Source organism: Penaeus monodon, chromosome 36 (genome assembly GCF_015228065.2).
Source record: "Penaeus monodon isolate SGIC_2016 chromosome 36, NSTDA_Pmon_1, whole genome shotgun sequence".
NCBI lineage: Eukaryota > Metazoa > Arthropoda > Malacostraca > Decapoda > Penaeidae > Penaeus > Penaeus monodon.
This window is the reverse complement of record NC_051421.1, coordinates 16,185,686-16,198,185: the sequence shown is the minus strand read 5'-3', so window position 1 is coordinate 16,198,185 and position 12,500 is coordinate 16,185,686. Positions and strand designations below refer to the sequence as shown.

The 12,500-nt window shown below is 30.2% G+C and overlaps 1 protein-coding gene across 1 annotated transcript in view; it reads right to left on the bottom strand.

Moving 5' to 3' along the window:
• Positions 1–374: 374 nt before the first annotated feature.
• Positions 375–12,500, bottom strand: part of LOC119595546 — a 19,035-nt gene continuing 6,909 nt past the window's right edge. Inside the window, exons 4-6 of the mRNA XM_037944663.1 lie at positions 2,458–2,530; positions 1,606–1,809; positions 375–1,028 (exon numbers count right to left, since the gene is read on the bottom strand). Of these exons, the coding sequence (XP_037800591.1) occupies positions 942–1,028; positions 1,606–1,809; positions 2,458–2,530 (364 nt within the window). The 3' untranslated portion in view covers positions 375–941. The remainder of the gene's footprint in view (positions 1,029–1,605; positions 1,810–2,457; positions 2,531–12,500) is intronic.

Below are 12,500 nucleotides of genomic sequence, written 5' to 3'. Positions count from 1 at the left end.
TATTTGTCGTCAGGTTTCCGTTTTTTTTTACTCAATGCTTTCATATTGAAAAAAACTCCGATTTTGTCAATTTTAGACTGTGGGTACTCCCGCCAGTCTCATCTCGTTGCATATGTGTCTCGCTTTCAAGGCAATGTATGTCAAACTCATCGCCGAAATGAATCATCTCTGGCCAGCGCTGTCTGTTGATAGATATGCTTCTGGCACTTTTAGTCGTCTGCCTGTTTCTAAATCACATGTGTCGTGCGTCTGGTAAATTCATTTCCGTACATGCATAAAAGCAAGGAGCGGATTATCCTCGTTTTTTTTCTCTCTCTCCTTTTTATTGTCGTTCTCATTTTCTCCTTGAGCAGATAAGAAAAAAACAAAGTTTGTTATAGTGATGATGATTTTTAACACTATTATAAGGTATGAAATGTTCACAATGATTACTCCATAGTTCAGTTTATGCTTCGTTTAACCGGATTAACAATTACAGGTAAAAGCATAAAAAAAACAATCATCATAATAAAACTATCTATCTTCTCATCATCATAAAATCGTAGTAACTGTGAATATGATGACGACAACATATCAATAACAGACACTTAATAAAAACACAAATATCATTTTCTGTAATGATCAACATCTGATATTACACTGACATCCCCAACCGACCGCAGTACTTAACACTCGACATACCCCAGATTCGAAGCCCCTTCTGAAACATCCCAACTATCGACAAGCATTCCTCTTTAGTTAATCCTTAGGCGGCTCTTCACACGAAATCCAGTTCTGCAAATGGGTCTTCTTCCAACCGTGCTTCGCGAAAAGAGCCATGGATGCGTTGTTATCCTGCTCTATGCACGAAAGAGGCAAGAGTCCCGCCTTGGCCATGCTACGCGTACACTCCGTCAACACAAGCCCGGCATATCCACGGCCTCGGTGGTTCGGATCTGTCATCAGCTGACCGAGCATGCCAAGGCGAGACACTCCGACCCAAGAGGCGGGGACTTCGTCATCTGGACCGGGGGGGAGGGTCCATCTTCGCAGGGGAGAAAGGGGGGGAGGGCAGAATGTGGGAGTTTACGGTTAGTAAATGTGAGACTATGCTTGGACGTATTCACATGGCAAGTGTGAATTTCAGACAGATTTTCAAGTATTTGTTTTTTCTCCATTCAAGAAAAGGGAAAAAATATCCTTTTCTATTTCGCCAGTTCCACACTAAATACTTAGATTCCCAACTAGTAGATATGAATTTGTTTCAAAATACTATTGGCAGTCTGGCTGAGAAAAATTACTTGCAGTTACCAACATATCAAGCATTTATCATTAGTTTCGTAATGAACAGATGTAGGAATTTACTTAAATATGCAAACTTGCAGACACATGAATGGCGCATGAGTATATGTGAGTGTATGAATATGTGAGTGTGTGAGTGAGTGAGTGAGTGTGTGTGTGTGTGCGTGTGTGTGTGTGTGTGTGTGTGTGTGTGTGTGTGTGTGTGTGTGTGTGTGTGTGTGGTGTGTGTTGTGTGTGGTGAGAGAGCGAGAGAGAGCGAGAGAGAGCGAGAGAGAGAGAGAGAGAGAGAGAGAGAGAGAGAGAGAGAGATTAAGCAGCCGTACCAGCCAGAGAGGTGGGAGGTGTGGGCGCAGCAGAGGTCGGGTGGGGGTAGACGGCACAGGATGGGGCAGCCGGGTATAACGCCTGTAAGACGCTCAAGGGAAAGAGTTTTCCGAATTTCCAAGTGCTGTGCATGTGCGCCACGCCTGCGGCACCAAGCTGACACAGGACGCCAGTCTCGCATCGCCTGAAAAACAGGTTGGTTTTCTTTCACGAATTAGCACATAAACTCGCCGCATGTGTTTTTTCCATGAATATGCACATGAACACACACACGTGTGTTGTCTCTTATTGAACATGCACCTAAACACATGGATGTTTGTTTATGTTTCATGCAAATGCACATAAACACCCAAGGCATGTTAAAGCATCTCCTATCCACTCGCACGCAGGGTCACAAGTAGACCACGGTTCTTCAAACATTTTCGTCTCGATCTAGTTTGATTTTTGTACAGTACTTTCATATATGTGTGTGTGTATATATATATATATATTATATATCTATATATATATATATATATATATAGATATATAAGATAGATATATTATATGTATATATATATCTATATATACACACACACATATATGAAAGTACTGTACAAAATCAAACTAGATCGAGACGAAAATGTTTGAAGAACCGTGGTCTACTTGTGACCCTGCGTGCGAGTGGATAGGAGATGCTTTAACATGCCTTGGGTGTTTATGTGCATTTGCATGAAACATAAACAAACATCCATGTGTTTAGGTGCATGTTCATAAGAGAAAACAAACGTGTGCGTGTTCATGTGCATATTCATGAGAAAAAAAACAAACATGCGTGCGAGTTTATGTGCATATTCGTGAAAGAAAACCAACCTGTTTTTCAGGCGATGCGAGACTGGCGTCCTGTGTCAGCTTGGTGCCGCAGGCGTGGCGCACATGCACAGCACTTGGAAATTCGGAAAACTCTTTCCCTTGAGCGTCTTACAGGCGTTATACCCGGCTGCCCCATCCTGTGCCGTCTACCCCCACCCGACCTCTGCTGCGCCAACACCTCCCACCCTCTATGCTGGTGACGGATGTTAATCTCCCTCTCTCTCTCTCTCTCTCTCTCTCTCTCTCTCTCTCGCTCTCTCTCGCGCTCTCTCGCTCTATCACACACACAGGACCAACACACACACCACACACACACACACACACACACACACACACACACACACACACACAACACACACACAACAACACACACACACACACGCACACCACACACACTACTCACTAACTCCACACACAACATATCCTTACACTACATATATCATGCGCCATACATGTGTCTGCAAGATTGCATATTTAAGTAAATTCCTACATCTGTTCATTACGAAACTAATGATAAATGCTTGATATGTTGGTAACTGCAAGTAATTTTTCTCAGCCAGACTGCCAATAGTATTTGAACAAAATTCATATCTCTAGTTGGAATCTAAGGTATTTAGTGTGGAACTGGCGAAAAGAAAAGGATATTTTTCCCTTTTCCTTGAATGGAGAAGAAAAAAATACTTGAAAATACTGTCTGAAATTCAACACTTGCCTTGTGGAATAAGTCCAAGCATAAGTCTCACATTACTAACCGTAACTCCCACATTCTGCCCTCCCCCCTTTCTCCCCTGCAGAAGAATGGACCCTCCCCCCCGGTCCAGATGACGAAGTCCCCGCCTCTTGGGTCGGAGTGTCTCGCCTTGGCATGCTCGGTCAGCTGATGACAGATCCGAACCACCGAGGCCGTGGATATGCCGGGCTTGTGTTGACGGAGTGTACGCGTAGCATGGCCAAGGCGGGACTCTTGCCTCTTTCGTGCATAGAGCAGGATAACAACGCATCCATGGCTCTTTTCGCGAAGCACGGTTGGAAGAAGACCCATTTGCAGAACTGGATTTCGTGTGAAGAGCCGCCTAAGGATTAACTAAAGAGGAATGCTTGTCGATAGTTGGGATGTTTCAGAAGGGGCTTCGAATCTGGGGTATGTCGAGTGTTAAGTACTGCGGTCGGTTGGGGATGTCAGTGTAATATCAGATGTTGATCATTACAGAAAATGATATTTGTGTTTTTATTAAGTGTCTGTTATTGATATGTTGTCGTCATCATATTCACAGTTACTACGATTTTATGATGATGAGAAGATAGATAGTTTTATTATGATGATTGTTTTTTTTATGCTTTTACCTGTAATTGTTAATCCGGTTAAACGAAGCATAAACTGAACTATGGAGTAATCATTGTGAACATTTCATACCTTATAAAAGTGTTAAAAATCATCATCACTATAACAAACTTTGTTTTTTTCTTATCTGCTCAAGGAGAAATGAGAACGACAATAAAAAGGAGAGAGAGAAAAAAAAACGAGGATAATCCGCTCCTTGCTTTTATGCATGTACGGAAATGAATTTACCAGACGCACGACACATATGATTTAGAAACAGGCAGACGACTAAAAGTGCCAGAAGCATATCTATCAACAGACAACGCTGGCCAGAGATGATTCATTTCGGCGATGAGTTTGACATACATTGCCTTGAAAGCGAGACACATAATCAACGAGATGAGACTGGCGGGAGTACCCACAGTCTAAATTGACAAATAGGAGTTTTTTCAATATGAAAGACATTGAGCAAAACGGAAACATTGACGACAAATAAATCTAAAAAAAAAGTCAGTAATTATTGCCAATGGGACTTCTTTTGTTGTACGTAAAACAGTGGAAAATGCTGTAGACAGACAGACATACAAGCCTATAATAAACAATCAGGATTTATAATGATTATCCTCTGCCCTGAGATATGGAAGCTAAAGGTACATATTTTAATACCCTCTTAACATCAGTTTTTGTTTAGGAGCTGCCGCATCATCCGTAGTGCAGTTAACTTGGGTCAGGTAGATAGAGAGACAGAGAAGAGATGAGAGAATTCGCAATATCATCTTAACTAGCCTTTTCTCCCGTCTCTTTATCTCTGTTTTTTTCTTGCTAGTTTCCTCTGCTTTCCAGGAAAAAAATCTTCAGCTACCTCCTTTGGCCTCCGGTCATCCCTCTCCCAGCAAACATATAGCGTAACTATACTCTGTCTTCCGGTTCAAATAGATCCTTTATCTGCATCATTTATAAATCACTCGGTGCAGGCGTATTATTCTTCACTCACTTGATCCTCTGTACGCCCCTAGCCGATCCGTATTTCGTTCCGTATCATTTTCGTATTATGAGGCATCAATATAAAGATGAGAACAGAGCAAGTACCAGTGTATTTTTTTCGGGAGGGGAGAAGAAGAGATGTTATGAGGACAAACTAACTTCAAGGCAACGAAACTCTGAAGTCGGTTAATATACGAAAGTCGGATAGCTATTTTTTCGAAAATTATCTTGAGCTTCTTTTGCTATTGCCTCTGAAAGTGCTTGGGTAAAATAAACTAGTAAATATTATAAGTCAAGAAAACCTGAATACAAATAAAATGGACACGAAGGCGGACTTCCACTAAGGCAGTATTGTATCAATGTCTTATCAATGCACCAACGGTCACCTTAGGTCATGGAGTAATCAAACCAGTTCAACACACTTGGAGAGAGTCACAATAATGGCACAGAATATTTGGCATCGCGTTAGCCGTGGAGTTTGACGCATGCGATATTCAGCTTGTTACCAAATATATATAATACCAAAACGATGTAAGAATATATATATAATGTGTAAATATATAAAAAACGATAAATGAATCATACAATATATGTAAAACGTATATATCATACATAAGTGGCCTTGTATAATACATACAGTGTGTGTGTGGGTAGTACCATATATATATAAGAACATATATATATAATAGATATTATACTATCTTATATATATCTATATATATATATATATATATATACACACATATATATACACACACATACATATATTATATATATAACCTATATATAAAATTACCTGTGTGGTGTGGTTAAACATATACATATACTAGATATATCATATATAGATAGATATATATATATATATATTATATATATATATATATATATATATATATTATATATAATAAAAACCTATGGTAGTATGTATATATATAATTATATATATATATAATAAAATAAATAAAATAAATATAATTTATTTTTTTTTTTTTTTTTTGTGTGTTGGTGGTGTTGGGGTGGGTGTGTGGTTTTTTGTTTTTGTGGTGTGTGTGTGTGTGGTGGATTTATACATATAAAACACATACAACAAAAATATATATATATATATAATTATATATATTAAATTTTATATAAAAATATTTAAAAACCTTTCACACACATAACACAACTATGTGTATAAAATATAAAAAAATTAAACATTTACCATAACATAATGTGTGTTATATAGTAATATATGTTTGTGTGTGTGTGGTGTGTGTGTGTGTTTTTGTGGGTGGTGTGTGTGTGTGTGTGTTGTGGTGTGTTGGGTTTTTTGTGTGTGTGTGTGTGTGTGTGTGTTTTTATGTTTATATATATATATATATATATATATTTTATTAAAATATAAAATATATATATAAATATACATACACACACATACACACAACTATGTGTATATATAATATAAATATATATACACAATATACCTATATATATAATGTGTGTATATATATATATGTATATATATCGTTTGTTGTGTGGTGGGTGTGTTGTGGTTGTGTGTGTTGTGTGTGGTTTTGTGGGGTGTGTGTTTTTGTATATATATATTATAATAATATATATAAAATAATTAATTATATATTAAAAACACTTATACAACAACATACATATACACACACCCCAAACAAACACACACATTGCACATGCCACCATGCAATGCACATGACATGTACTGTAATGTCATGTAATGTACAGTACATAAGTAAGTCATTACATTACATTAACATTTCAATAAATACAATTAACATAACATAACAACACATACACATACAAACAATATTTCATAACAAAACATTTTACAACAATACAAAATACATACATACATTTTCACCAACAACACACACACAACACAACCACCACACACACACCACACACACCCCCCACACAATAAATATATTATATAAAAATATAAAAATATATAATTAAATTTTTCTTCTCTTTCTCTCTCCCCCTCTTCTTGTCTCAATTTCTCTCCTCCTCTTCTTCTCTCTCTCTTCTCTCTCTCTCTCTCTCTCTCTCTCTCTCCTCTTCTCTCCTCTCTTCTCCTTTTTTTTTCTTTCTAACACCTATCGATCTCTCTAATTGAGAGATCAATAGGGTATTATAAAAACTTTATATATAATTTATATATATATATATATTTTTATTTTTATATATATTTTTATATAATTAATAATATATATATATATTATTTTTTTTTGTGTGTGTGGTTGTTGTAGTATGTATGATGGAGGATAAACAAACACACACACACAGACACACACACACAAAAACACACCACACAAAAGACACCCCAAAACACACACCCACAAAAACCCCACACACAACACACAAAACCACAACAATATTAATTTATATATATATAATAATATATTTTATAGGAGAGAGAGGAGAGAGAGAGAGAGAGGGAGGGAGGAAGAGAAGAGAGAGAGAGAGAGAGAGGAGGAGGAGAGAGAGAAGAGAGAGAGAGAGAGATAAATTATGTATGTATGCATTATAAATTAGACATACGCACTATTATAGTAATATATATAAAAACGAAATTATTAATAAATATATAAAATATATATATATATATATATATTAAAAATTTTTTTTGGGGTGGGGGGTGTGTGTGGTGGTGTGTGTGTGTGTGTGTGTGTGTGGGTGGTGTATTAATCAAATAATTATATAATATATAATTATAATATAAAATTAATATTATATTTATTTTGTGTGTGTTGTGTGTGTTGGGTGTGTGTGTGTGTGTTGTGTGTTGGGGGGTTTTTTGTGTGTGGGTGTGGGTGTGGCGTGTGGGTGTATATATTTTTTTAAACAACATATATATAATAATATAATTATAATAATTATATATATATTTATAATTTAATTTTTAAATATATATATATTATATATATATATATAGAAAGAGAGAGACAGGAGGAAGGAGAGAGAGAGGAGGAGAAGGGGAGAGAGAGAGGAGAGAAGAGGAGAGGGAGAAGAGAGAGAGAAGAGAGAAAATGAGAAAGAGAGAGAGAGAGAAAGAGAGAGAGACAGAAACAGAGGAGAAAACAGAGAAGAGCAGACAAGAGAGACAGAAAGAGAGAAAAAAAAGAGAGAGAGAGAGAGAAAAAAGAAGAGAGAGGAGAAGAGGGAGAGGAGAGAGAGAGAGGAGAGAGGGGAGGGGAGAGAGGGAGAGAGAGAGGAGGGGGGGGGGGGGGACCAAACGCATTTTTGTTTTCGTTCGCATAACTGTGGCCATTATGAGACTGATTTTTATACCCCCCTAGATTTCAAAAAAAATTGATAAAACCGTTTAGACAATTCATTACTTTCGATCAAGAATAGAACCCAGGTAACTAAAATTTGGTATTTTGAAAAATTCAAGCAGTATGGAATAAAAATTTCGTTCATGGGGCAATACCAAAAAGAAAGAAAAAAAAAAGAAACAGATACCATCTGACGCCGATGGGAAAGACTGGCACACGCTGCACTGTCGGTTCCCTTCAGTTGTAATGGTGCCCGGGCTGCCACCAATAAAGTTCTGTCGACCCAGGTAAAATCGTTGGCAAAGGCCAAAAAATTTTTTCCACGTAATTCGTCAAAGTAAATTTGACAGCCATTATATGCGTTAATAGCAACAAGATCGTTAAGTTTATCTACAGATTTACAGCAGGTTTTTGGCACCTTTGCCGGAGCCGAACGCGGAGGCCGGGCAACGCGGACTTGCGTGCTATTATAGTTTTTAGTCGAATTTGAAAGCGATTTAGTTTTAATTTTCTCTTTTAGATTACTTTCACATATAGCAATGTTTTTTTATGTATTTTTTAAAACTATCACATTAACGCTTTTTTTAAAAATTTTAAATTTAGGGAAAAATACCGTTTTTAAATTAAGGAGTGTCATGTGCGATGCATTTTTCTCGAGGGTTTGTCACGAGCGTTGATGTTAATGACACCTCAATCTTGGAACGGATTATACTAGCCATTTTTAGGATTACATATACGCATATATACCATATGATAAGAGTGTTTTTTACATAAATGTATAATATGTAATATATGTATATAATCTAACAGTTTACATGGTTGAATATGGTAATACCCACAATTTTTGGTAATAAAATATGTGTTATTAAATGTAATGTAATGTGTACCATGGGAGTATATACAATAAATAATATAAATATAAATATACAAAAAAAATAACATTTTACATAACAACACCATACATTTTCATACAATGGTTTTGTATGTATATTACTTAATATATTTTACATTTTATATTACTTTTATATGTATAAAATATGAATGATAATAAATTATATAAATATATTAATATAATTATAAAAATATATAATATTTATAATAAAATATAATATAATATATAATATAAATTAAATTTTATTATAAAATTTTTATTATATAAATTATATATATATAAAAAATTAAAAAACTTGTACACATATATCAAAACCACAACCAAAATGCAGATGCACACACCACACACACCATAAATAAAAATATAATATATATATATTATATATATATATATATTATAAAATATATATATTATATATAATTAAATAAATTATAAATATATAAAAAATTTTTAGATGTAAACACCACAACCACACCCAACAAACAAAAAAACAAAAAAAAACAAAAAACAATATAATATATATATATAATATTATAGATTAAAATATATAAAATAAATATATATAAAAAATAAAATAATATATATAATGTATATAATTTTTATAAAAAAAAAAATAATATATTATATTATTAATATATATATATATACATAATAAATAAAAAAACAAATAATAAATATAACAACAAAATAAAAAACAAAAAAAAAAAAAAAAACACAACAACACAACAACCCCAACACACAAACACAACCACACAAAAACACACAAAACAACACACACAACAACCCACACCACCACACACACAACACACACACACACACTAACACAATACACAACACAAAAAACCAATACCCCAAACCCCCCCCACACAACACACACACATACACACAAAACACACAACACACAACAACACACAAACAACACACACACACACACCACACACACACACACACACACACAACACACACAAAAAACACACACACACACACACACACACACAAACACACACACACACACATTATTATATATATAAAATATATATATTATTTAAAATATTAAAAAAACCCCACACATGCAACTACATACACATACACACATAACAAACACACACAACAGAAAACTTACATACAACATACACACAAAAAAACACACACACAACATACTTACAAAAACATACAAACATACACAAACACACACACACAAAAAAAAAACAATCAAACAAACAAACAAACAAAAAAAACAAAAAAAAAAATTTTATACATAAAATACATTACATAAAAATACACAAATACCCAAAAAATACATCATAATACCTACTAATAAATACATAAATAAACATAATACATACAACAACATACATAAACATACATAAACAACATAAAAATACTTATATACAACCTTTATATTTACAAATGTATAAAAGGTATGAATGAGAATGAATACTTCACAAACAAGAACGTCTTTTATAGTGAAAAATATTTCATTTGTACCTTTTATACATAACTGCATACATACATACAAAACATTACATACAAATACATACATACAATATACATACTACATAATACATATGTACATACTACTGTGTACATAAAAAAAACAACAATGTACATAAATTAAAGTACAACATTACATACATAATTACTACAAACACATAGATACATTTGGATATATTATATATTTTATATATATATTAAAAATATATATAATATATATATATATATATTATTATTTATGTATGTAGTTATGGGAGTTATGTTTTTTTTTTTTGTTTTTGTTTTTTTCACGTTTGGGAAACAGGATTCCCTGATTTTCTTGGAGTTTAGATGTAAGTATTTATGTTTGTATATGTATAGAGAAAGGGGGGGGGGGGGGGAATATATATATATAAAATTTATTATTATTATATATAATTAATATATATGAATATATTGAATAAAGAATAATATGGGAATACATATGAATACATATATAAATTTTAATAATAAATATTTATAAAATAATATAATATATAATATATATATATATATATATATAAATATAAATTAAAAAAATAAATATAAATTTTAAAAATAAAAATAAATATAAATATAAATATAAATTATTATATATACTATTTTATATATATATATTAAATTTTATAATATAATATAGATTATAGATATAGGAAAAAAGAATATAAAATAAAAAAAATTATAAATAAATATATAAATATATATATATAAAATAAAATTTTATTATAATATATAAATTAATATATATTTTATTATTATATTAAAAAAAAAAAAATAAATTTTTTATATAATATAATATATATTAATATACAAAACACAACCAAAAAACAAAACCACAAAAACCAAAAAAAAAAAAAAAAAAACAAAAACAATTACCCCTTTATCAAAAAATATCATTTCTATCTATTAATCTAATTTCCAAAAAAATAAATAATTTTAAAATTAATTTTTATTTACTATTAGTATGTAGTAGTATGTATTATTTTTTATTATTAAATTTTTTTATTATCTATCTTTATTATTATTATTATACTTAAATATATATATAATATATATATATATAATATTTATTATTATTAAATTTTGTATTAATTTTAAATTTTTATATGTTATTTTTTTATTTAGTATTTATTATTTGATATTTTTATATAAATTATATATATATATAATTTATATATATATAATAATAAAATTATATATGGATATATATATATATAAATATATAATATTATATATATATTAAATATAATTTATTTTTTTTTTTTTTTTTTTTTTTTTTTTTTGTTTTTTTTATTTTTTTTTTGTTTTAAATTTATATTTTAAAATTTTTTAAAATTGTTTATTTTAAATTATATGTTTTATATAATATAATTATATATAATTATATAGTTATATATATATTATATATATATATATAATATATAAAATATATAATATTATATATATATATATAGAAAAATATATATATATGGTTTTTTTTGTTTTTTTTTATTATTTATAAATTTTTTATATAATTATTGATAATATAAAAATATTATATTTAATATAATATTTTAAATATAAAATATAAATAAAAAAATAATAAGAATATAAGTTTATATAATTTTTTAAAAAAAAACTTTTTATATATATTTTTATATAAAATAAAAATATATATATATATAATATAATTTTATATATTATAATATTAATATAAAATATATAAATATATAATAATTATTTTTTATTAATATTATAAAATATATATATATATATTATTAAAAATATATGAAAATATATAATTTTAAATTGATAAAAAAATAAATAATATATAATATATAAATATATATATATAAAAAAAATAAAAATAATATATAATTAATAAAATATATTATTATAATATATATAATATATATTTTTAAATATATTATTATGATATATAATTATATATATATAAAATTTTTAATAATTTGCCCCCAAAAATTTTTTAAATTTTATAAATATTTTAAAAAATGGGAAAAAAAAAATAATTTTTTAAAAAATATTATATTAAAATGGAAAAAAAAAA